General features: G+C 41.2%; 1 protein-coding gene and 1 long non-coding RNA gene across 18 annotated transcripts in view; one reads left to right on the forward strand and one right to left on the reverse strand.

Annotated features, from left to right (window-relative positions):
• Positions 1–26,139, reverse strand: part of PTPRT (protein tyrosine phosphatase receptor type T) — a 1,018,757-nt gene that overhangs the window by 81,564 nt on the left and 911,054 nt on the right. For 9 of the 17 annotated variants that reach the window (XM_070589264.1, XM_070589261.1, XM_070589255.1 and 6 more), the window contains one exon: positions 4,119–4,309. In XM_070589264.1, coding sequence (XP_070445365.1) covers positions 4,119–4,309 — 191 coding nt within the window. The remainder of the gene's footprint in view (positions 1–4,118; positions 4,310–26,139) is intronic. The other 8 variants (XM_070589262.1, XM_070589256.1, XM_070589260.1 and 5 more) reach the window with 1 other exon arrangement.
• Positions 1,057–12,122, forward strand: LOC139078238 (uncharacterized). The gene is made up of 2 exons (XR_011531112.1): positions 1,057–1,210; positions 11,588–12,122. It is a non-coding gene; the product is annotated as an uncharacterized lncRNA (long non-coding RNA).

A 26,139-nucleotide genomic window follows, 5' to 3' on the forward strand; every position in this document is an offset into this window, starting at 1 on the left:
ATCCAACTAGCTACATTCCATCTCCACTAAGATGTCTAATAGATGTGTAATTGTTCAAAGTAAAACTCCCAATGCTCCACTGATCCCAAGTCTGCTCTACCTGCAGCTTCCCCATCGCTGTTGGTGGCAACTCCATCCTTCCAGTGGCTCAAGTAATAGCCTTGGAGTCACCCCTGATTCCTCTCTTTCTCTCACATGCCATGTCTAATGTGTTAGGAAATCCTGTTGGCTCTATCTTTAAAATATATTCAGAATCCAGCCACTTCTCAGCACCTCCACTGCCACACCCTGGCTTGAGTCACCATCGTCTCTCACCTGGGTTACTGCAGTGGCCTCTTCACTGGTCTCCCTGCTTTTATTCTTGCCTTCCTGTGTCTATGCTTAACACAGTAGCTAGAATGAGTGTTTCAAAATAATGTCAGGTAACTATCACTTATCTTCTCAAAACTCTGCAGTGGCTTTCCGTTTCATTCAGAGTAAAAGCCAAAGTCTTATAATGGCTTGTAAGGCAGTATACGGTCAGGCCCCCTTTATCTCTCCAATATCATCATCTATTACTTTTACTTCTTGTTCACTCTACTCATGCCACCCTGGGCCTCCTTGTTCCTCTTTGTACACGGCAGATGTATTACTCCTTTGATCAGGAACTCTCTTCCTCTAGATATTTTCCACCATGTCTCTGCTCAAATCTTATCTTCTAATTAAGGACAACCTTTCTACTCTACTTAACATTGAAACCTCCTTCACCTTATGTCCATGGAATACACTATCTATCTCCCTTCCTTGCTCTACTCTTTCTTTTACAATGGTACTTGTAGAAGATTGTATTATCCAAAGATTATATTTTCCAATATCTCCTGTTCCATATTCTTTTTTAGAATCTTGCAACTGCCCCTCCCTCCATCAAGAGATGGAGTCTAACTCCCCTCCCTTAAATGTATGCAGTTATTATTTACTTACAACCAATAGAATATGGTAAGACTGATGCTGTGTGATGTCCAAGTGTAGGTCACAAAGGTGATACACTTTCCACTTTGTTAGCTAGGGAGCTCACCTGTGGAGTTCTGAGCCACCAGGTAAGAGGTCTAGCTATACCGAGGCTACCATGCTGTGAGGAAGCCTAGGTCATCTGAAGAGGCCACCTGTAGGTGTTCCAGATGAGAATCCCAGCTGAGATCCCAGATGATAGCCTGCATCAATCCCTAGACACGTGAGTAAAGATGCTTTGAGATGACTTCAGTCCCTAGCTTTAGAGCCTTTAAGGCTTCAGACAGCGTGGAGCAGAGACAGACCACTGCTGCTTTGCCCTGTCCAAATTCCTGATCCACAGAATAGTGAGCACAATAAATTGGTTGTTTTATGTTGCTAAGATTTGGGTAGTTTGTAATACTGTTAGACAGTATTTTTCACTGTCTAACATACTACATTATTTATGAATATATTACATTAGGTAAGTTATTGTAAAACAACTTACTTAGTTGGAAGCCTTTTGTTTAGTTCCTGTTTCCTCTGCTAGAACACAAGCATCTTGAGGGCATGGATCTTTGTCTATTTTGTACACTGTTGTATCCCAAATATCTAGAACAGTCCTTGGGAATAGTAGATACTCAGTAAATATTTAATGAACAAATTTGTAAGTGATTATACAACTGAACTGAATTTTAGAAGACACAGGTTGCTGTAACTGAGAGGTCCCTTATACGTTGACACATCAAACTCACTCAGTTGTATGAAAAAGCTGAGCAGGGTAGGAGAGTAACAAGCAACAAATAGCACAGAGCATGTTGGTTTGAGAGAGGGACTGGAGATCCAGGAGTTTCACGTCTACAAGAGGACACAGTCTTCAAGCAGATTTGTGACTCTTATGCTCCCTATGTAGATTCCAGACGTCACAGGATCCTTGATGATCAAACCCATATCCACCTGTAGTCTAGGAACATGGACTAGCACATTGTGGAAAGACTCCCATTAAGAAATGCTTTCCAATTAACCTCCTGTTAATCAGAGAATGCTGTTAACTAGAAGCTAAGCATTCCAGTTAACTGATTAAAATAATTTGAACTAATTAAGGGCAAGGCTAGTCTAGTTAGCAGTATTTCTGGTTGAGGTCCAAATGATGGAACAACATGTATCGTTTTTCTCTCACTATAAAAGCAGTTCATTTCCAGGCTCAAAATAAACCTAATCCCACCACACACATGTGGATGCTTTTGAAAGAGATACCTTTCTGGAAGGAAATGTGCCAAAGCAGTCAAATGTATTTGTATTTTTGTCTTCAGATTTTAGATTGCAAATTCTTAGAACAGTGTTTCTCAGGCTTTGACTACTTGGCCCCTTTCTGATAAGTCACATGTCTCCCTTAATGCTATTTGAAACTTTACAGCAAATTAAATATTATGAGTAATGACTTATTAAGCCATCATGATACTGAGGATGCCTGTACAAACAACACACCTTCTCCTGACACTCACCAAACAGATCTACATGGGTGTATATAAGCACACACACATGTAGCTCCCCGCAAATTTAAGGGGTTGGGACTATTCAACCAACCCTCTAGGAAATAAGGCCCAAGGAAGGGAGACCATCTCCTTCAACTCTTGTCCCAATATCCTTCCAAAATTTGTAGATAGAGCATATGAAAAATGCTGTTTTACCTGGACCATATTTGAAACTAACTGCTAGTTCTCCTGAGCTGGTAATCACTCACATCCATTGACATCAATGTTTTTGTTCTCGTAAATGTGTCAAACACACCCCTTGCCACTAATGTTTTACACTCTCGTAAAGTTTTAGGACCAGACAAGCCCTTAGAAATCACCTTATCTAAACTCTTCATAACGAATAAAGAATTTTAAAACTCAGGTAGCAGAATGATACGCTAAGATCACACAGTTTGTTGTGTTAGAATCTGGCTGTCTGGACCCCCAGTTTAGCACAATTTCATGACCTCACACAGCTTCTGAAATACTGCTTTGTAAGCTCTGTCTCAGAATACAGTCTGAGAGATAAACTTAGGCTGCATTATCAAGAATTCCAAATGTGTAGAGTCTGAGTCAATGCGTTTTCACTGCACAGTGAAACCGAACCTAGCATATTTGGGGCACATGCTGCATGTGAAAAAAACTCCACAAAAAACTAGCGCATATAACTCAGAGCCTGGCACACAGTAGATATTTGAAAGATATTTTGGGAAGGGAGGAGGAGAGAGAGAGAGAGAGGAAAAGTGAAGAAAGAAATGCTTGTTTTCAAAGTTGGCTGCAGCTGGATTCCATCTGCATGAGGAGGGTGGAAAAATTCCTCTTGGAGAGTGAGGTGCTCTTTAGTGCAGCGCAAACATCTTAATGAGTTTTTTGTTCTATTTTATTTTACTTTTTCTTCGTAAAAGGTGAGGCCTAATGCGCGAGGTCTGAAACAAAAGGAGTGAGACAAAGCGAGCTAAATTGTTCTGCATAATAAAGTAGGGGAGAGTAGGAGTTCTTTTCCTGACTGCTGGGAAAAAGGCAAAAAAAGGGGGGGACTTCTGAGGATACTGCAAAGAACTTTCAGGAGAGGAGTGGATAGAGAGCTGACAGGAGACCGGAACCTTAGGAGGAACCGTATCCAGGAGCTTCCTGGATTTTGCTGCCCTCCTGTTATTCCCCAAACCTCAGTAACAACTGCTACTCACAAATCCTTTGCGTTAGAGACGCTTTGGGGAGGAAGGAAAGGGATGTCCAATGCAGGGGTGAGGAGAAGGTACACAGAGAGAGGGGACGACAGTCACCAGATGAGATATTGACTTGGGGGCTGTTGAGAACACAACAGAAGCATGATAATGAGGCACGAGGTGACTAGGAGCAAGCAGGCCTCCCAGAAATCACTGGAGGGGCAGATTTGCTGGCTTTTCTACAACATGTAGGATGGGGGCTTGAGCTGGTCTATCTTCCTATTGAAGGGAGGTGTGAATCCAAACTGATTAAGTAGGTCTGAGTGGTGACTGAGATGGTGCATTTCCAACATGTTCCCAGGTGATGGTTATGCTGCTGGTCCAAGGACCATACTTCGAGTAGCAAGGCTTTAGCACCCATGAAGCCTCTGCACCCATCAGGAAGTTTCCCCACAGGCTGGTTTCTTACCTCATATTCCTCCTTGAACCCGTAGCCCTGGCCTCTCTTCATCTGGGTAATGTGCTGCAGCAGATCAGCCACCCGGATGGCGGGCTGGAACTGGTCCCGAGGATAGCTCATCTCCACAGGGTCGCAGGCCCGGTAGGGGTGAGTCTGGATTGTGAGGGTGGGCTGGGACAGCTCCCCGCGGCTGCCATCTGCTTCAGAGAGAAGGAGGCAGAACAGACCATCACCTATGGGAGTTTTGTCCTCTGTCCTCCATGCCTCCCTCAGCTTGACCTGAGGAGGGCAGAGGGAACTAACTCAGGACTCAATCGATCAGGAAACCACAGAAAGAATAGAGACACACTGCTTCCCTGGCACGGCTGTGGTGGTAATTTAAAAATTAAGACAGCAAACAAACCAATGAACACAATAACCCTTGATTTGTTTCTATTTCAAGGGTGCATATTGATGGAGGAAAGACAAAGTTCTAGGTTGGCTGTCATCCCCTGCCTGTCTCAGTCCTTCCTCCAGTCTTGTCAGGGTTGTCTTGGCCAATCTTGGCCAATCCCAGAACCAGTGAGAAGCCAGAAAGGCTGGATACTGGGAGTACTCTCCTGTTTAGGAAGTAGGGTTCCTGGAAATCGTGTCTGGTGCCCGCCTGCAGGTGAAGAGAGCCACAGGTCCCTGGAGATCAGAGCCACGTGTCTGCTTCTGGCCCATTTGCCCACATCCCTGTGACCCGGTTCCCTACTAGTTTGTTTCCTTTGGGTTGTACGCTGGAAGGAATTGGAGCCAGTCTTGGACCCCCAGCAGACAGCAGGGACTCTGACCCTCTTAGCTGCTCTCTCCAGCTATGGGCTCTGCAACAGTGACCACCTTCTGCCCACTGTCCAGTTTCCTCACCACTTAACACTCTTGAGCCAGGAGTGTTGCTGAGCCCACCTTGCAGATAGGGAAGCCCAAACCTCTTCCTTCAGTCCTGCCAACTACTTCTCCCAGGCCTGGGTCCTATGCCTCGTCTCCTTCATAAAATCTCTCTTTGACATAGCTCTGTACTTCCCCCTGATAAGAATCTTTATACCCACTGAGTTGCTTTAACTGCCGTGTATTAGTTTGGCCACCCTGGAAACTGATTTCTGCTGAGGTTGGATTTGAATTCCTCTGTGCCCCTTGGACAAGTAAAACTACGTTCTTGCCTTATCAACTCTCTGTCAGGCATACATTGTTGGTCTTCCAGGTCCTTCATCCTATCCAGAACTATCTAGGCTTGGTCTCCCCAACCTCCTCTCAAAGACATGGACAGTCTATGCCTTAGACCCTCCCATTTGTGGCATGCATGAGATGATAACTGCATCTCCCCTGGATGTTTCCAGGCATTGCATGGCACCAATGCAGACCCCGCTAGGCCTATGCCGTACTCACTCCCTGGGGGTCTGTAGCATACATTCTTGATTGTCTGCAACTTGTCTTTGCAAAATCCATGTTTCCTTCAGCTTGTTTGTCTCTCATGTCACAATAATCCATCAGACATTTGATTCTGTAGGTGAAACGGAAGTTTCCTACCATGTGACAGCATGAGCAAAACTGTTCCTAGTAGGGAAAGATCTAGAATATAGAGGTTTATGCATAAGGAAGAAAGGCCTATGCAAAATTTCCTGACTGTGCATAAGAAAAATAGCGCTTACTTTTTCTCCTGGGCTTTCAGGTAACAGGTAACACCTCTTCGATGGCATTGCTTAAATATAGAGCTTGGCAAATGTGGGGGCCGCTTCCCTTCTCCATCACACCCTTGTGATCAGGAGTTAAAATTTATTGAGAACCCACTCTGTGCCAGGGGCTCCGGTAGGCACTGGCAATGCACAGATTACAGATTTCACCCTCAAGGCTTGATGGTCTAGTAGGGAAGACAGACAAGAAGAACCAGCTGAAGCACAACAGACGCTGGAGAAGCCAAGTACATTTAGGTAGGAGCAAGGAGGTGGGGGTGGAGTGAAGGTGGTGAGTGGAAATGTGATGAGGATAAAGCTATAAGAGACAGTGTGAGGTCGGTCTAGAAAGGCTGTGAATTCATAAGAATCTTCAAGCCAGTGGGAAGCCGTTGAAGGATTTTGAAAAGAATCTCTCTTTTTAAAGATTCACACTATTTCTTGTAGGTGTCCCAGCTGCCATGGATCTGAGGCACCCTTCCAGCGAATATCACTCCTGTGACGGTGTGGTGGGGTTGGGGATGGAGAAGAAAGAAGCACTTGAGTTTGCTTCTCTAGATGCTGCACTTCATGATCCTTAGGAGAGGATGAGCCAGAGTCAGTGCCCAGAGCCCTGTGGGTGTCTCTCACCTAAGCCACCATCACATAAGGGGGCAGACGTCTTCAGAGACCCATGGTCTCCTACAGGTCCTGGGGCATGAGCTACGTGGGAGACTTGCTGCCTGGCAGAGACAGGCTTCTTAGGAATGGGAACCTGGCAATTTTTGTGAGATGCCAAATGTTTCCAAAACCAAATAAGCTACCAAATGGATATTTTCCCTAAACACATTGCTACACAGACTGTAAACTTGGTGTCAGCAAAACCAACACTGGAATGGAAAATAACTGCATTTGAAATTTAACAACTTGTATTGCTGTAACATTTGTAATAATGTCAATGCTGGTGCTAATGATGCTATGAAGACTCGGAACCAAGGGATTTTCAAGGCTTATTAAATCAACTAGTTGGACTCCCTTTTGCAATGTATCTTACCTCACCTATTCCCTTATTAACCTCCGATAACGCAGAAGTGATGCCTTTATCACACCCCATTTCACCAGACGCACTATACTTAATTTTCCATCATTAGATTTAATGAAAACCCAATTTCACAACTCACTTCTCTCAGGAACCTACAAGTAATGCTACGTTTTTATCAGCCCCAATTAAAAAGCGTTATGATGTTTCTATTCGAGAGGGAGCCTTAAAACTAATGTGCGATTCTGCTGCTAATTCAACAAGGGCGCTGGAATTCACATGCTGCTCATAAAATGTAACTCAAACCAGCTGGCCAAGGGAGAGAACATTTTTCATTTTTCTCCTCACTAGACCCTCAATTTTCACGCCATTTCACCTTCTCATTGATGGGTCTTGCCTGTTTATTTACCACATAATCATATTTTGGATTTCTTTTGCACTTTTTCTAAAGCTGTTGTCTAACCCTGTAAATTCCCCTGCAATAACTCTTGTCGCTGCCTGTGAGGGGCATGTGGGGCAGGCAGAGGGATTTTGGTGACATGTATGAGATCACAGCTCACCACTGTCCCTCTGATTCTCTCTTTTCTGTCTCTCTCCTAGTTCCTCTTCCTTCTTCCTTGGGAACCAGGCTTTGACCTTCTCTTTTTTATCCCCTTGCTACCAGCCATTATAGATCTCTCTCTAGCCTGAGCCATATATTTTCAATCACTTGCTAGAAACTGCCACTCCAACTAGTTAACAAATATTTACTGAGTACCTATATTGTACGAAGCATTCTATTAGATACTGTGTAGGAGCGTGGAGGAAAGTGTGTTCAGAGGGAGATAAGCACTCCACAGGCCTAGCAGGAAAGAAGAAGAGATAAGGTGTGCATAAACAAGTCTAGCAAAGCTGGGAAGGGATAGGCACCTAGGAGATGGGAAGATGATGTGCTGCAGAGTTAGGCACCATGGAAACAAGCTCTGGACATTCACGCCCCATCTCTGTTGCTTTTGGCATGACTATGTACAACCTATATCGCTCTACCCAATAGAACTTTCGGTGATGACGGAAATAGTCTATATCAATGCTGTGCAATATGGTAGCCACTAACCATGCATGGCTACTGAGCATGTGAAACATGGCTAATGTGACTGAGGAAATGAATTTTAAATTTTGGTTAATTTTAATTAATTGAAATTTAAATATCCACATGTGACTTGTGGCTACTGTATTGGGCAGCTCAGATCTAGAGACAGGGAAAAGGCAAGCACTCTGGAGTCAAGTCACAGGGCAATGACATCTAGTGGAAATATAACATGAGCCATATATGTAATTTAAAATTTTCTTGTAGCAACATTAAATAAGGTAAGTGAAATTAATTTCAATAAGCCATTTTATTTCATCCAATATATCAAAATAATATTTCAACACATAGTCAGTATAAAATTATTAATGATATATTTTACACTCTTCATTCATACTAAGGCTTTGAAATTCAATGTGTATTTTACTTACAGAGCATTTCAGTTCAGACTAGCCGTATTTCCAGTGCTCAAGACCACATGTGATTAGTGGCTACTGTATCGGACAGCACGGGTATACACAGGCTTATCCCAAGCCAGATCAAGTTCTAAAGAGAACTAACTTAGAGCTGGAGCGAACTCTAAAAAGACGCTGATCTAGTGTAAGACAGTCCCAGCGCAGCACTGTCCAATGGAACTTTACACGATGATGGAAGTGTTCATATTTGCACAATCAATATGGTAGCCACTAGCCACCTGTGGCTATTGAGCACTTGAAATGTGGCTAGTGTGACTGAGGACCTGAACTTTTACAACTTAATTTCAAATTAATTTAAATGTAAATAGTTTCACGTGGCTAGTGGCTACCATATTGAATAGTGCAGATCTATACAATTATGTCTTCAAATTTTTTCTTTAAATCAGCTTTCAACTATTTTTTTAACTTTATCTCATTATGAATGATAGTGAGACATAAAGTCATGGATGTGATATGCTCGTTTTGTTTTCATGTTCATGAAGATGTTTACATAACTATTTAAGAAATGGCCTGCCATGTCCCATGAGAGGAGCACAATCCACACCCTGGGAAATGCTGTGGGTCTGGGTTCCAGAATCAATCAGAATGGGGTTTGTATCTTTAATTAACTGGTTACGGGCTGTGAGATCTCAGCCAAGTGACTGATATTTCTGAGTCTCAGTTTCTTCATCTATAATACAGGGAAAATAAGTACTATAAAGATTCAAAGAGATAAATGGTAAGTCCTCGTACAATGCCTGGTATCTGGTAAGCAGTGAAAAAAACAATAATTGTTCTGATGTTGTACAAGATGTCCTGCTGGGCACATGAAAATCCACAGACTGGTGAGGGCACCTGGGGAGTCGTTTAGGGCTTCTCTCTTTTTCCCTTCATGACGCACTCCAGAGCCATCTATTTTACTCCATTCCTGCTGCTTTCCCCTAGTTCAGATCCCCATGACCATTCCATCAGGTTCCTAATGGCTCTTTTTGCTTTTACAATTCTTTTTATACAGCTTTGATCAAGTCACTCTTCTCAGCAAAAGCCTTCATAGAGTTAAGACAAAATTTAGTAACTAGCCAATCAAATTTCTATAGTTTCTGGTACCAGCATCTATTTCTTATTTCATCTATCACAACTCCTCTCTAATCCATGTGCCCTTTAGGGCAGGAGAACACGAAGAGTGGATGGGTAAATATATAGAGACTGTTTACTGAGCAGGGAGAGTCTGAGAGATGAGAGAAGGTGTGAGGTGGGCAGGAGGTTGGGTCACCTCCTCAGAGTAGAGATGTGGTCAGAACAAATGAAGTGGGGGCTGTGGCAACAGCAGGCATCGGGGTCAAAGCACAGAATCTGAAGACAAAAGTTGGATTCAAATATGAACTTCACAACTTTCTAGTATAGGACTTCAGACAAGTTACTTTGAGCCTAAGCTCTTTATTTGTAGTTGGCAATATAAATGGTGATGATGATAATAATCATCCTCATATAAGAAGGTTGTTGCAGGGTTAAGTGGGATTCCATTGGAAGAAGCTTCAAGATGGCACCTAGCCAGCAAGCAATGCCTCATCCCTCTTCCCCCAACAAATAACAAGCCTCAAGAAAATAAACTTGTAATAGCACTGAAATCTACGTCTGTCAACTAACCTAGTGTCAGAATTTGGGAGGAATATCCATTCATTATATCAGATTCACATTTACATGTGCATGAAAATAAAGGCTTCATTTTGTCAAAATTACTCTCTGAAGTTGTACAGAATCATCTTTCACCTGATTTAACACAGCAATTTTCCCTCTGGAGTTGGGAGAGACTGCAATTTCTTTGGTGAAGCATCAGATGAAGTAGTTGGCTTGTGTTTAGGAGCCATGTTGTAAGAAAAATTTCCTCTGTATTTCCAAGTTCTAGACATAAATTAGGATAGGTGCATAGATTTGTGACCCTTGAATAATGGTAGATTCTCATCTTCCATCTCATATCCACTTAGGGATGTGTCATCACATCACAGTGTGATGATAGATGGAATTACCTTCTGTCTCTTTCTTAAGTCTGACCAAATGCATAGGGTTGAACTTGAAAAACTAGTAATAAGTAGAATGCCACCCTACTGTGCCGCATTCTAAAGCTATGGACAATTTCAGTTTATACAACTGGTGATCAACACTGATATACTTTGCTACCTGAAGTAACATTGGCTTGAAGGATAAAAAAGAAATTCTTCATTTTTTCCCACTTTCTTTCCCGGGCTCAGAGGATCAAAGACTCTAGCAACCAAACATGGGGGTCAGGCATCTCCATGCCCTTTCACCTCCTAAATCTCTTTCACTGGGGTCTCTGACATGGCAAAGACACAAGTGAGTGGATAAAGACCTTTGCATCCCAGAATGCAGATTCAGTACCAGGAGAAAATTGTGATGGACAGTCAGATAGAAGGATGACGTCAGACACTTTACATAGGAATAGTGGCTATGAACACCTATTACTACCTCTGCTGAAGCCACAAGGTTCCAACATTGGACAATGAGGGCAACAATGAGAATCTGCCTTCTCTGTTTATTGGCAAACAGCAGTCCTGGAGAGATCTCTCCTCCTTTGAAGTCAAGAAAACAGAAAACAACATGCAGTCTGAGAAAAATCCGCTATGTTAAAAATAAGGATAACGACACTCTGGATGCTGAGAAAAATACAATTTTCAAAACAAAAAAGCAGTCAGTGTTGACCGTTTACCCAACAGCCATCCCCTACCTTCTTCCTTTCTGGCAGAGCCCCCAAATTAGTTTGGGTGCCCACACATTCCCCATGTGACTTGGGGGAGGATAATCCTATTCCTAGATCTAGGGGTAAATCCTGATTTCCTTAAGCCAGTCAGGTGTTCCTATCCCTTTTGCCAATTTTTCCAAAATTTTCAATGAGATAGGAGGGGAGTTCTATTAGGGGACTTCTAGGAAAGGCTTCCTTACTTCCAGGAAGGATATTCCAGTGGTCCTTCTCTCCCACTAGACATTACCATGTGTGGGTTTGATGCTTGGGACTGCTAAAGCAATCTTGCATCCACAAGGGGATCCAGGCTGTGGGCAATGCCAACAAGAGATGGCAAAGTGGAGAGCTTGAAAGAACTGGGGTCCTTTAATGACATTCTTGGGCATCTCATTCAACCAACCCTGGACCTTGCTTAGCTCTTGACTTTCTGTTCTGTGAGATAATACATTAACTTATTATTTAAGTTAATTCGATATTTTTTCTGTTACAGGTATCTTAACCTACACAACAGAAACAGAAATGCATTTTAGATTGCATGAATTTTGTCAAAAACAAAATTCAAGAAAACATGGAAAAATAAAGGAAGTGAAAGCTTAAATAATAAGACAACAGATTTTTCAAAATATGGATCAAGTTAAGAAGCAACTGGAAAAAAATTCACTGGGTGAGGCAAGGCAAGATGGTAAGGAAACTAAAATGCAATAGCAGAATTAAAACGGACATTGGAATCTGTAATGAGAATATGCAACAGGCAAAAGCTTGTGGAGAATTAATTTGAGAACCTTGCAATGAAAATTCAAGGGATTGAGACTTCTGTTTCCTCTGTATCTATTATCTGCTCATGTGTGTTCATGTGTGAAGGCACCAAGAAGACATTTTCCGAGAAAAGAAAACAGACATATAAGAGACAGATAATTGGTGTTACTAAAGAAGAGAACAGAATAAGTGAAACAGAAGCGATAATAAAGGATACAATGTGAAAACAGCTCTTTGGCAGAATAAAAACCTCAATCTTCAAATGTAAAGAGTTCTCTACATGAAACTTAAAATAGAACAGAGTTCTTGATACAATTGTTTAAACATTATTGATGTAGAAATGCTCAGATAAACATCTAGGCTGGAAAAAATGGCTATCTGTAAAGGAAAAGAAACAATGCTAATCATATGTTCTACTACTCAAATTTTAATGCCAGAAACCAATGGAACAAAATTTTTGAGGGTAAAATGCTATAACCCCCAGTATATATACACTGATATAAGTTGTTTTTTCATTTGTGAGCCTACAGAAAGACATGCCCTGATACACAAAGATTCAGAAATTACATTGGCTCTGATTCTTTTCCAGAGGCTTAGGGAGGTTGGAAAATAAGGGAAAAAACAAAAATACCATAAGATTGGAGGAAATCATATTATAAAAGAACTTATTTGTTAAATACCAAAATAAGTTAAATGTAGATATGAGTATAAATATCAAAATAAATACGACTCAAAACAGAATGAACTATAAAAAAGAATTCTTAAAGAGAAACTGTAAAAAAATCGAATATAAGAATTCTTGGCTAAAATCTGAAATTTTACTAACAAAAACCAGGAAGCGGGTGACTGATACATCACTAAAAATAAATCTATCAACTCCGTCACCTTCCATAATGGACAATCAATATATATTATTTTAATCTTGTTCTTGAGTAAAGGATCTAATTTCAAGGGTGTATGTACATATCTGTGCGAGTGTGTGTGTATGTGTGTGTGTGTGTGTGTGTGTGTATTTTTAAGGTATCAATTAGTAGAATAAAAAGAAGGGTATATAGCTTTCAAATAGAGTCAAAAGTGAAGCAAAAGAAAGCCTAGGCCTCTACCACATGTGGATCTGGAGTCCACATTCGTGCTATGCGTGTGATAGAGGAATTGCAAACCTAGAAATCAACATACAAACCCGCGTAATACCACTGGAAATCCTCCTGTTCTGACAAGCAAATGAGAAACCACTCTACAGAGGTATTTTCATAATCCAAGACACATTGATTCCCACAGAACAAAACTGCCTCTACTAAAGATGAACTCATAGGGAAAAATAAAGTATAAAGGACGACAAGCCATGTGAGGAAGCTTATTCTCACAAAGGAGAGTCGGCAGACACGATACACACAGAGAAATATGCCTCCCAAGAATTGAAAATAACAGAACAATCAAAGAGACTATAAAATAAATACATTTAGATTGATTAAAGAGAAAATGGAAAGACTATGAACCACAGTAATAATGCCACACATCATGGAAAAAGGATGGGTAGATTTTAAAAATACAAATTTAACTTCCAGAGATAAAAAATATAGTCACTAAAAGTAGGAAGAGTAAATAAATATATGAACAGATGTTAATGGAACACAATAGAAGTTAAAGATACAACAGAGAAGCTGAAGAAAAGCAAAAGCTGGCTCTTTTGTTTGAAAACACCAATAAATTAGACAAAGCTCTGCCAAAAGTGATAAAGAAAAAAAGACACAAATAAACAATTTCACAATTGCTAGAAACTAATAGAACACTTTTATCACATGTTTGGATTGAACAGTGAGTAAATGACCAGAAAACCACGAAACACATCAGAAGACTCTGAAGGACGTGGCCAGAGTCAGAAGTTACATATCAGCTCATCACCAAAGCATGAGCTTTCTTTAAGAAAGAAGTTTTATTTTGGGATAATTGTAGATTCACATGAGTCATAAGAAATAACACAGGAGTCCCGTATACCCTTCACTCAGTTTCCCCAGCGTTAACATCCTGCATAACTGTAGCACGGCAGCACAAGCAGGAAATTGACATTGATACATTCCACCGCTCTTATTCAGATTAGACATTTACATGCACTTGTGTGTGGGTTTGTTCATGTGTGTTCATGTGCGTCTTTAGTTTTACACAATTTAATCACATATGTAGATTTCTGTGACCACCACCACAACCAAAATGCAGAAGCAGTTCCAGTACAGGGATCCTTCACCCAACAGAATACTAGTTTTGACTTTCTCTCTTGTCTCTAAGCAGAGGGCTAGTTACTGCACCCTCAGTGACTGTAGCGATGATGGAAGGAAATGTCTTTCAGGAAAACCCTAAAGTCTGCCAGAGGCTCACAAACTGGGGCCGTCTTTCCTTGATGCTGCTGTATATAATCCAGGGTCCACAGGGCCACCACATGTGGCTGTACGTGCCACGTGCCACTCAATGTTAGACGGTGCTATTCCTGTGATAGACCCATGCTTCGTGAGTTAAAAGCCATCTGTCTTTACTTGTTTAAGCGACTAGTGGTTGGGTCGTTGTTTTCATTTTCTGTAAATCATTAAAGTGGAAAGCTTCACCTATGTGGTCTAGAGGAGAAAGAATAAGTGAATTACTCGTCTGTGGACTTAGCGTCCTAAGAGCTGAGCCAAAGTCTGAAGGGAACTCTTTGTTCAGAGTCTCTCCTGTGGGCCAGAGAATTGGACCTCCTGTGGGGTTTTGTGCATGCAGTGGGTGTATGTATATGCATACACGGGTGGGTACACGGTCTGGCAAGCACACGGGTATTCTCTCACTTCTGTTCCAACTCGAGCCAAATGTTTTTCAAACTCTGTTGTATAAAATAGACTTCTAGGTATGATTGTGTTTGAAGAAAGGATTTCACTATTAAAAAAACTCTGAAAAAACCACTGGTATATATTTTTTCATTTTGTCACAATTTCATGAAAATCAGTGGGAAAACAAGACAGCCAAAGTGCTGATCCCAGTGTTCTCCAGCATAGGTTTTCTAAACTGAATTCAGTTGAAATAAAATAAAGATCCCTGGGTGAGCCAGAAGTAGCAGACATGTAGCAATAACAGGATGCTTTTTGGTCTTACACATTTAGTGATCAAACAAGGAAGTGAGACAATAAAACCAGTGGGAATGTATGGGATCCTGGAAATATACTGCTGAACCACAAAGGAGAATGGACATAATTCTGGACCTTTAAAATGAACTCACTGAAAACACAAGCCCTTTCTTGTAACATCTAAATCTAATGTTTAATTATTGCGTACTCATCATTCATTTGTACTTCCAGAGGCACTTATGTTTGAAAGCAATGGACTATCTGAACTTTGATGAGTGGAAAAATATCCCATAAATAGACAAGGATATATGTAGCTAAAGAATTTCATAAACTGATGATAAAGTGTGGTCCAAATGTTGACTGGCAAGTAGTGGATTCCTGGGAAGTGTACTATTTATCAGACAAGGATGAAGTACATAATAAAGTAAGAAGAAACCGTGAAGTCACTCAATGTTGGGAAGATTAATATTATTGAGAAGTTATTTAATATTATTAGGAAAAAATTCTGTATATGGCTGCACATGTTAATGTAAATAGAATATTCAAATGAACTGAGAAGAACATGTCATAAAGAAAAGTAAATTGTATAGTTTAGATGTTCTTGCAAGCAGAAAAGAGAGCGATACTGGGCTGGCTTTTTAAAAATTTTTCTTTTCTTTTTTTCTGAGGAAGATTAGCCCTGAGCTAACATCTGCTGCCAATCCTCCTCTTTTTGCTGAGGAAGACTGGCCCTGAGCTAACATCTGTGCACATCGTCCTCTATTTTATATGTGGGACGCCTACCACAGCATGGCTTGCCAAGCTGTGCCATGCCCGCACCCAGGATCCGAACCAGCAAAACCTGGGCCGCCGAAGTGGAACGTGCACACTTCATCGCTGCGCCACCGGCTGGCCCCTGTGCTGGCTTTTGAGAGGAGTCTGAGCAGAGAGGAAGGCTGAGATTGCGTGAGGAAGGGCACGCTTCTATCAGACTGAAGGTTGTCAGCTTCACCATGACTCCAGCTTGGATGGGGCATTTGGAGTTTCTCATTGGCTCCAGGGTGGTGTTCACATAAAAACAACGAGCCCAGCATTTTGTGTTGTGTATATATCAGTACATTCCAAGACCCACGTCCTCATAGGAAAATGTGTGATAGAAAGAAAAAACACCTTAAATAATGCCTCACACTGAAAACACGGGTTTGCCTTATTTTCTCTTTCTCATTCATCAAAATCATAATAAGACAAAGGTATGCAAAATAGTTGCAGAGTAATACTTAGCTAAACTAGAAAAACTCAATTTTGACACGTTTTACAATCTTCAGCCTGACAGGTAACTTTGTCTTTCGTTGATGTGCAAGAAAGAGAAAATGTAATGACTAAACTTGTCTGGGAGAGGAAATTTAAACGTGTAACAGCTGTTTGAAATGAGTTTGCCGTTGTACTGTGTAGATGGAAGCCTGCTTTCTCCATTTCAGACGATGCCCTGGATACATAAGCAGAGTTTGTGGATACAAGAAACCACAAACACAACAGAACACTAATAGAGTGGAAATAATGCAGTTTTGGACTTACAAGACCTGACTTTTATCCTGGTTTTGCCACGAAACTATTTTGCACAATTGCTTTTACTTTCCTGGATCTTAATTTTAAAATTAGGGAGTTGGGTTAGACTAATGCTTCTCAAACGTTAATGTACATTGTCTGGAGATCGTTTAAAATGCAGATTCTAATTCAGTGAGTCTAGAATGTGGTCTGAGAGTCTGCATTTGTAACAAGCTCCCAGGTAATGCTGATGCTGCTGGTCCATGGACCTGCACTTTGAGTAGCAAGGGTTAGATGGTCTCAAAGGGAACTTCCAGTTAAATATAATTTGTTCATTAATGGCCCTAGAATTGCTCAAAAGAAAGCAGACACTGTCCTTTCTGCTCTTAGTGAATGAATGAGGTAGCGCAGATTAGTATTGTTCAAAATCAATCAAACAAAAATTTCTAGGAACCTAAGCTGATGGCTTTTTCTCTGGGAAGAACAGACAGCTAACACTCTCCTAAGAACTAATAAAGCAGTGTGTGCATCAACCGCTAGCCTGGGAGACCCTCAGCTGCTGAATTACAGAAGTTGACCACGGAAATGGTGACCTACTTTGTTTTGTATAGTGGGTCCCAAATATTGGTGCTAGACAAGAGACACTCTGGAAGAATGTTAAACATAGATTCATTGGCTCCACCAATGGACCTAAGAATTCAGTAGCTTTAGGGTGGGGCCAGTCATGTTTGGGAATTACTGTTATAACCATTTAATGGAGGCTGGGGCAGTGACTGGGGGCCAGAAGGGGGAATTTTGACTCAACTCCTGATTGAAACATGGTAAAGAAAATCAGTCCTACAAGTTTTTCCAGAATCCCAGTGGCTTCTTTTCATGATAATGAAGGTGGGAAGGTCACAAAGGAATCACTGTTATAGAAAAACAGCCTCTGAATAGTTGCATTTGTGGGATGTCAACAATTTTAAGGACCCCTGAAAGTTGCAATGAGAGGTCTTAACTGTATTCATATTCTTTTTGTCCACAGAAATTCATCAGAAGAACCAGAGTTAAATCTTGGCTCTACTACTTATTAACCAGAGGTTTTTGGTGAATTATTATAACATCTCACATGTTAAGCCATATATTGGTTATCTACTGCTACATAGCAAACTACCCCAAAACTTAGCAACTTAAAATAATAAACGTCTACTATCTCACAGCTTCTGTAGGTCAGAAATCTGAGTGTGGCTTTAATGGGTACCTCTGGCTCAAGGTCTTTCACGAGGTGTCACTCAAGCTGTCAGCTGTGAGTATGGTTGTGTCTGAAGAAGGGGGACAATCCAATTCCAAGTCCATTCACATGATTGTTAGCAGATTAATTTTCTCATGAGTAACTGGAGTAAGGGCCTCCGTTCCTTACTGGCTGTTGGCTGGAGACTGCCCTCAGTTCCTCGCTCAGTGAGCCACTCCATAAGGCAACCCTCTAACATGGCAGCTGGCTTCCCATAGAGAAAGTAAATGAGAGAGTGAGAGAAAGTACCCAACATGGAGGCCACAGTATTTTCATAACCTAATATTGAAAGTTACATCCCAATACGTTGTCACATTCTATTCATTAGAAGCCAGTTGCTAGATCCAGCCTGCCTCCAAAGAAAAGGATTATACAAGAATGTGTAATAGGGATCAAGGATCTTTGGGGCCATTTTAGAGACTGTCAACCACATACTCCAATGTCACTTCACAATGTCTTTGTGAGAACTCAGGAAATAATGTCAATGAAAGAGCATTTATAATTACAGCAATATACACACATAAGAATATGTTATACTAATTTATTCCAAGGGGTTCATTCAAAACCCTCCAGCTAATTTTACTTAGCTTTGCCAAATGTTCTGAGCCATCCAGTTAATGAAAGTTCTTTAATTCATGAAAGTTTCTAAACTATTCTTTCTACACTTTTCCAAGGATTTTTCCAACATCTGATACTTCAAGGGAAATAAATGGTTTAATTTTCCTTACAACATGAATTGCCACTGACAACAATCTTTAATCATTAAAGAGTTAACAATGCACTTTGAATTGCTTTATCCAGATAAAAAATTCATTCCCTAAGTAAATGAATTAGCCACGTAACTGACAGTCGATTCCAGTAATAAAACACTAATTGAGTGAGTCTGCTAAGTAAAAAGTGCAATGTGATGAATTTGCTAAACAAAGGCCTAACTAATAAATTTTCATGCTAAATAAATGACTTAGAATGGTGACTAAACACTCACCATGTCTAGGGTCAGTTGAAAAAGCAATACTGCTTTTAGAAAACAGTAAAAGAAGTGACTGTGCCAGCTAACATCCTTAACAACATTACACTGGGCTCCTTGCCAAGCAGGGACCAAGTGAATAAGTCTGAATGGGATAAATGTACTAGATTCTGGGAGGGGCAGGGAAATCACCATGGTCATAGCACTGGTGACAAGCCTAATTGAGGACTTGGAATAGTCCAGGATAGCCAGATAGGAGTCATAGTAGAATCCAGAAATGGGCAAGTGGAGGCAGGACTCAATGCCAGACTTTACTGGGTTAAGGAATGTCAGAATCAGCACCAAGGAGAGATCCTGAAAGCAGTGGCTTCAGGAGAGATTCCTACAGTTGGACACATGCTTTATCACGGGCAAAGAGCTTGAAGGTTATAGGGTTTGCTCTCTGTTTCAGAAGGGTAGGATGGCAGTAGACTCAGCCCTCATAGGTGTAAGGGTCTTTGTTGTCCTTTGGAAGCATCTTGGATCAACCCATTTACAATAGTGCCTTCTGGAAGGATCTAAATTCAGAGAAATACATGCTTCTCATGGGCTCCACTGGTTTGGACTTCCAAGTCCTGTCCAACAAAGAATGGTGCAGACTTTTCATCATTAAAGCCTTGTTTTCTGGACTGTTGTAGCTGGAACAGGCTCTGGGCTTCCTTGATTTTCCTTGAACATATCAGGCATATTCTTGCCTTGAGATCCTCTGGCAGGAACACTCTTTTCCAATATGGCTCACAAATCTCATCTTTTTCAAGTCTTTGGGCAAATTTCACTTCTGTAACAATGTAATCCTCCTTTACTTATCACTCTCAGTCCCTCTTATCCTGTTCCACATTTTTGTAGCACTTATCACTTTCTATAATACCATATAATTTTCTTATCTTGTACTGTCCATTGTTTATTTACTGTCTCTCTCTTTTCCCTCCCTACCACCACTACCATGTAAGCTCTGTGAAGACAGGAAAGATTTCCTATGTTATTCACTGATGTAGCATGAGAGCCTATAATATGTCTAGCACATGGTAGGTGCTCAACAAACATTATTGAATGAATGGCAGCAGGGTTATGAAGCTTGCTATGCTCTAACCACTGAAGAGAGGAGTGCAACCTTAGAAATATGTGGAATAAGGAATAGCCTATATCCTGGGGTTTGAAGACATCGCTATCAAAGTATGCCATCCCCCTGGTGGCCTCAGAAGTGTCTGCATGTCGCATGTTATCTGGGAGACAGTCCATTATAGTAGTAGGATCATATGCAAGAGGAAGATTAGGCTTGAATCCCAGTCCTACCACTTAATAGCTATGTGACCTTAGGCAAGTTACTTAATCTCTCTGAACCTCAATCTTTATACCTGTGAAAGAAATCTAGCCCCTCACTTCATAGGCTGTGAGGATTAAAGGGTATTACATATGTAAAACATTCTGCATAGTTCCTGACACATAGTTAGGGCTCAATAAATGTTAGTTTATTTTACTTTTCCTTTTAAAGACAGTGAGGCATATCCCTTAATACATAAAGGTAAATTGACTTTTCAGGTTTTCCAGACATTGGGAAGATCCACAAGGGAATAAAGTTGGAGATGGGTAAGCAGTGACTGGGATGAGGGGTGGGGAAGAAAAAGAAATTAGAAGCATAGAGCCGCCTGGAGGAGAGAGGGGGATGTCAAGCAGGTAGGGGCAGCAGGGGCCACGAAGTCATTCTGAAGAGTGTTCTTTCTGTTTTCCAGGCCTGCACAGAATGATGGAGCCCAAGGGAACCAGTATTAGGTGATGAGGCCTTTATAATTAATGATTAGAACAAAGATACCAAGATTAGAGCTTCTTAAGAAATGGAGTTGCAAAGTGAACCCTATATATCTCTCTCAGACTAGTGCAATGGTCTTCTCCCTGGTCCCCTTGCCTCCACCATGGGATTAAAACCTTGGCGTAACCTTAGTCATCTCTGTGCCTGCAGGTACTTACTTTTCCAGCAATGCACAAGAACAGTCGGTTGAATATGGAATAGTCAAAAATGAATCACTATGATCCATCGTGACCACAAAGTTAGCTAATGATTCATTCAGTGAATACTGGTCCAGCATTTATCATATTCCAAGCACCATACTCGTCTCTAGGAATACAGTGGTAGCCAAAATAGAAGTGGTCTCTGCACTTTGGAGCTTGCAGTCTAGTGAAGAAGGCAGACATTACCAAAAAACTCTTAAGTGAATAAATATTTGCACGTATTATACTTGTGTTGCATGCTGAAAGGGACTAGAACCTAGTGCTGTTCGAGAAAAAATGGCCACTCTTTAGACTGGCAATTGGAAAGCCCTCAAAAGGTGACAATTCATCATAGATCTGAAGGATAAATGGGGACTAAATAATGAATGATAGAAAGGACAAATGTTCTAGGAAAAGAGAACAGAATTGTGGAAGCCATGATGTCAGAAAATACTTAGTGTTTTCAAAGAATAGAAAGAAAGTCAATATGACTGGACTATATTGAGCAAGCCAGAGAGTGGCCAGAGATAAGACCAAAGATGTAGACAGGAATTAGATCATTCTGAGGCTTGTGGGCCAGAAGATGACTTTTAACTTCATCCAGAGGGCAATGGGGAGCCAGTGACAGGGTTTTAGTTGGGCAGTGGCATGGTGAGATTTGCATTTGTAAATTGCAGAACAGGATAGGCAAGTAGCTATTTTATAAGTAAAGCATAATAATGACATTGAATTATTAGGTAAACTTTTGCTGATGGACCAATTTGAAAGGAGTGATGGGACAGAATAACAAAAGTTATTAATAAGACAGTGCCCAGGGACCAGATTCACAAGTGCATGTATTAGCTAGAGCACAAGTGGCTGAAGACTCAGTGGAGGACCACATGGGTCTTCACTGCAGAAGAAGCAGAAGTGACTCTGCCAGTTTGGAACGACTCTCTTACTTTCTGAGCCTCTGTCACATCTGTAGATCAGAGGGAATTTCATCTAACCTAGATCAAAGACCCTGAATATGAAAGGGGTTTTCACCTGGGAAAAACTGAACTGGCCCAATGAGACATTAATTGAATAAGCCCACTCATTTAAAAAATAAAACATGTCCAAATATTTCCAGCCATCAAACCATCAAAATATTGACTGATCAAGAAAATAGGGAGCAAGCAGGGAGATCTAATCAATACTTCTTGACTTAACAACAGCCCCAAGAATGGTATGCCATAGAGTATCCTCTCTCTACCACCTGCTTCATTACAAAGAGTTGGTCACACCAAGTGGGTGGTAGTGACTGTTACTTCTGGAATCAGGTATGTGTGTATGCGAGGGTGTGGGTGTGGATGTATGTGTAAAATAAAATTTCCATGTGCACCAGTATTTTGTGCTGTCACATTCCTTGAATCTGATATATGAAGAATCAATACTTACTTTTTATTAACCTCATTAACTCCCACACTAATACATTCCCCTCACTGTCACTAGGATGATCTTTCTAAAATTAGGCTCAACCCTGCTCCTCCACTTAAAATCTGTGTTAGCTCCCTGCAGAAAACATATTTCCAACTCTCTAGTTTTTGAGACCCTTTAAGACACAGTCCTTGATTACGTTTCCAGGTTCATCTCTCACCACTTAACCCCATGGAGATAATACTCCCAATACTCCAGGGAGGTCAAAATATCCACAATTCTAAGTCCAAGGGAAAGGACTTCCTGTGAAAAGGGTCAGGGTCACCCTGAACTCAAGGGGCCTTGAACTCTGTCCAAGCACCTTGGACAGAGACTGTAACATCTGTCTCTGCCCTTCAGATTTCTCTCAAGCCCTGGGGAGAAGTTAACATTATTGATGTCTTTTGGACTCTGTATTCCAGGAAATATATTTACACTAACAAGGAACTGTGCAAGAGAGCAAAAAGTTCTTTCTAGATTCTGAAAATCTTCAGAGACTCTGCCAAAGCATATGCCAGTAATGGAAGAGTTATCACTCTAACCAAAGTAGGAACTGGAGATTTGGGAAATAGTCTTATTTATTCTTGATTGTCTTAGCCAAGTAGACTTTCTCACACCTCTGTTCCCTTGTACATGTATTCCATTCTTTTGGAACAGTATGGTAGTTTATCTCTAAGATGACCACTGCCAATTCCTTGTCTTCCTGTAGGCATATGCCATTTCCCGCACTGAGAGGTGGAGCCTGCTTATCCACTCTCTTTGGCTGGCCTGTGACTACTTTTAACAATAATGTGCAGCAGAAGTGATGCTGGACAGTTCTGGACCTGGTTTTTAAGAAGACTGGCATTCATCCTGGCTTTCCTGGAACACTTGCGCTGGGGGAAGCCAGCCATCATGCAAGAAGTCTGATTACCATGAGTCTACCATGAGGCTTCAAGGAAGCCTAAGTTAGATGCATAGGAAGAGAGCAATGCCAGCTAGTACCAGATGTTCTAGTTACTTCAACCAAGGGGTCGGACATGCAGATAAAGGAGCCATTTGGGCATTTCATCCCTAGCAGACGCTACTTGAGGAAGAACTGAGGCCCCAGACATATGGCACTTGGAGAGCTGTCCCAGTCATTTCCAGCCATTCAAGTCATTCCAGCTGAGTTGTTTCATTTTCAAGCAGACACAAGCCATCCATGCTGTGCCCAGCCCAAACTCCTGGCCCATTGTATTTTGAGTAAAATACAATGGTTGCTGTTTTACGACATTAAATGTTGACATGGCATGTTATAACAAAACAGAGAACAACAACATGTTCCTCCTTTTCAGCCTTGAAAAACTCTGACCACCATCCTTTAAAATTCAACCCCTCCATGATGTTTTCCTTGATTATCTTCAAGGAGCCTGAGAAGCCTAATTCCATTTCCTGCTGATATCCTGTCAACTTATCTTAGTTTTGTGTCACCTAGCAAACCATTATGGTCCAAATCCTTTCCTTTTTACCTAATAAGCCAGAAGGACCTTTTTACCTAGTAAGTGAGTTTCAATTAACTAAAACAAATCTCAGCTCCCAAGACAAGTGGTGTGGAGAAGCCAGCCCTCTATGACCATACAGATTGGATCAATGTTACAGGTGTCTACTATCTCCTAGAACTTTCTAAGATAACTGATGTCCCCAAGGTTATTTGTGAGGTCATCCAGCAATGGAGAACCACAGCTTGTTGTTATATCTGCTTCCTGTGTTTGCTAATTTTCTTGCTTCTTCCACTGGCAGAGCCAGATAGCAGCCCATCTGAGTCTTTGCCTATATTTGTGTGCAGTTTGAAGACCACCAGCTGTTATCCTTTCCTTTTCCTATGATTGGAGGAATGATTGTATCACATTCCCAGACCAGCCAATGGTTCGCTACTTGAGGATATTCTGAGTAGCAGCTCCCAGTTTTGCAGGAACCACAAAAAGGAACTTGTAAAATTCCCTTCAGTGTTGGCAGACTAGGAGTTGGTGGAAGGGGTGGGAGACATGCTAAGATCTGAATATCCACTGACTGGCAAAGAAACATTCTTTGTTTCCTTTCTCTGCCTGCACTCAACTCTGGATGCAGAAAACAGGACAACAGTGTAGTGTCAGCTGTAGGAGCTTTCCAAATATTCCTTTTCATTCGACTTAGTATATAGGATTGCTATGCCTGAGTCCCAGCTCTCTATATATCCATCCATTCATCTATCCACTCAACTAAATAAGAATTTTGGGTATCTTTTCTGTGCCACAAACCATGCTACATGCTGGGGATACAGTAGTAAGCAAAATATAAATAGCCCCCCCTCTTGAAGTTTGTCATCTGTCAGAGGGGTCGGACCTTAAACAAACATATTTGGAAGATGAGGTCAGTGCTGAGGAAAAAGCAACAAAATTCTGTGATAGCACCTAACAAAGGAATCCATTCTGGTTTGGGGAGAAAGGGGTCAGGAATGGAAGAAATCCATGAATTGAGATCTAAAGGAGTCAATCAGGAAAAGAGTGTGGGTATAGCCAGTGCTATAGATGAGGAGCTGGAAAACATTTCTGCCAAGGGCTAGAGAGCAAATATTTTAGGCTTTCTGGGCTAGATGATCTCTGTAGCAATTATTCAATTCTACTGATATAACACAAAAGCAGCTATATATATACAATTTATAAACAATTTGTAAAAGCATGGCTGTGTTCCAATAAAGCTTTATTTACAAAAACAGACAGTGTGCTATATTCAGTGTATGGGTTGTAGTTTACCTACGCTGCTTGAGATAGAGCAATAGCATAGACAAAGGCCCTGTGGTAAAAAGAGTGCGAAAAGTTAATGTACTGAGTGAAGAAGGTAGTGTGACTGGAGCTCACAGAGAAGGGGGCAGTGAGACGTGAGAGCATGGGAGAGATAGGCAGGACAACACCCATATGTAGGGTCAGGATGAGGACTTGGTTTGCAGCTTAAGAACAATCAAAAGCCATAGAATTGTTTTAAGCCAGGGAGGGATGCAAAATATTCAGATTTGCCTTGAATAGACCTTTCTAGCTGTTAAGAAGAACATGGACTAGAGAATAATAAGGATGGATATCAGGATTATTTAAGGGCTACTGATCTTATCAAGGTAAGAGATGGTGGAAACTTGGACAACGATGGAGGTAGTGGGTGTGGATGTGTTCTAGATACGTTGAAGATGTAGAATAACCAAAACTTGGTGTTGAATTGGATGTAGAAGGTAAGGGAAAGGAACATGTCGAGATTATTCTATATTGTACCTCTGATGAATGTATCTTTACTATTACATCTAACACATCTCTTCTTTTTTAGTGCCAAGAAATTGAAATTTTATTTTCATTTCCAGCATCCATATAAATAGGAAGTCAACTCACATAGTTGGCAAGGTGAAAAGTAAATCACCTGAAGAGAGATGAATCACATGGTTAGTGGACCAGGACAGCCTCCCTTCACCAGACCCCACTCCCCTAGCAGCTTCTATACATATCTCTACTATATCAAGTCATATCACTGTTGTCTGTGTTCCCTATCACATCATGGGTAGAATTGCCTTTTTCTTGTTTGTGTCACCAACACTTAGTAGCTGTTTGGAGGATCTCCTCCCTTGACATCTGTATACTCTAGCGGTAGGTATGGGCTTGGGACGTGTTAGATGTGGGGTGGGTAGTTCTCTCAATACAGTCAACAGCATCCCACCAAAAATCAGCCTGAGTAACTAAACATCATGACACCCTCCTTCAGAAATATGAGGAGAACACCCAGAGAATGATGGTGATGGTAATGCAGGGGACAGAGGGATTTTCCCTGTCCTTTGCCCTGTGATATTTTCTACCACTTTCTCAAATGCTACTTTGTAAAGATGTTCCTTTCTAAATTTCTACTTCTTGTCTTATACCTCCTGCCCACCTCTGTGGGTAGCAGGACAATCTTACACCTGGGCAAGAACTTTAGGCTGGGCTCCTCAACCTTTGTGA

The sequence above is a fragment of the Equus przewalskii genome, chromosome 21, assembly GCF_037783145.1.
Source record: "Equus przewalskii isolate Varuska chromosome 21, EquPr2, whole genome shotgun sequence".
Lineage (NCBI taxonomy): Eukaryota > Metazoa > Chordata > Mammalia > Perissodactyla > Equidae > Equus > Equus przewalskii.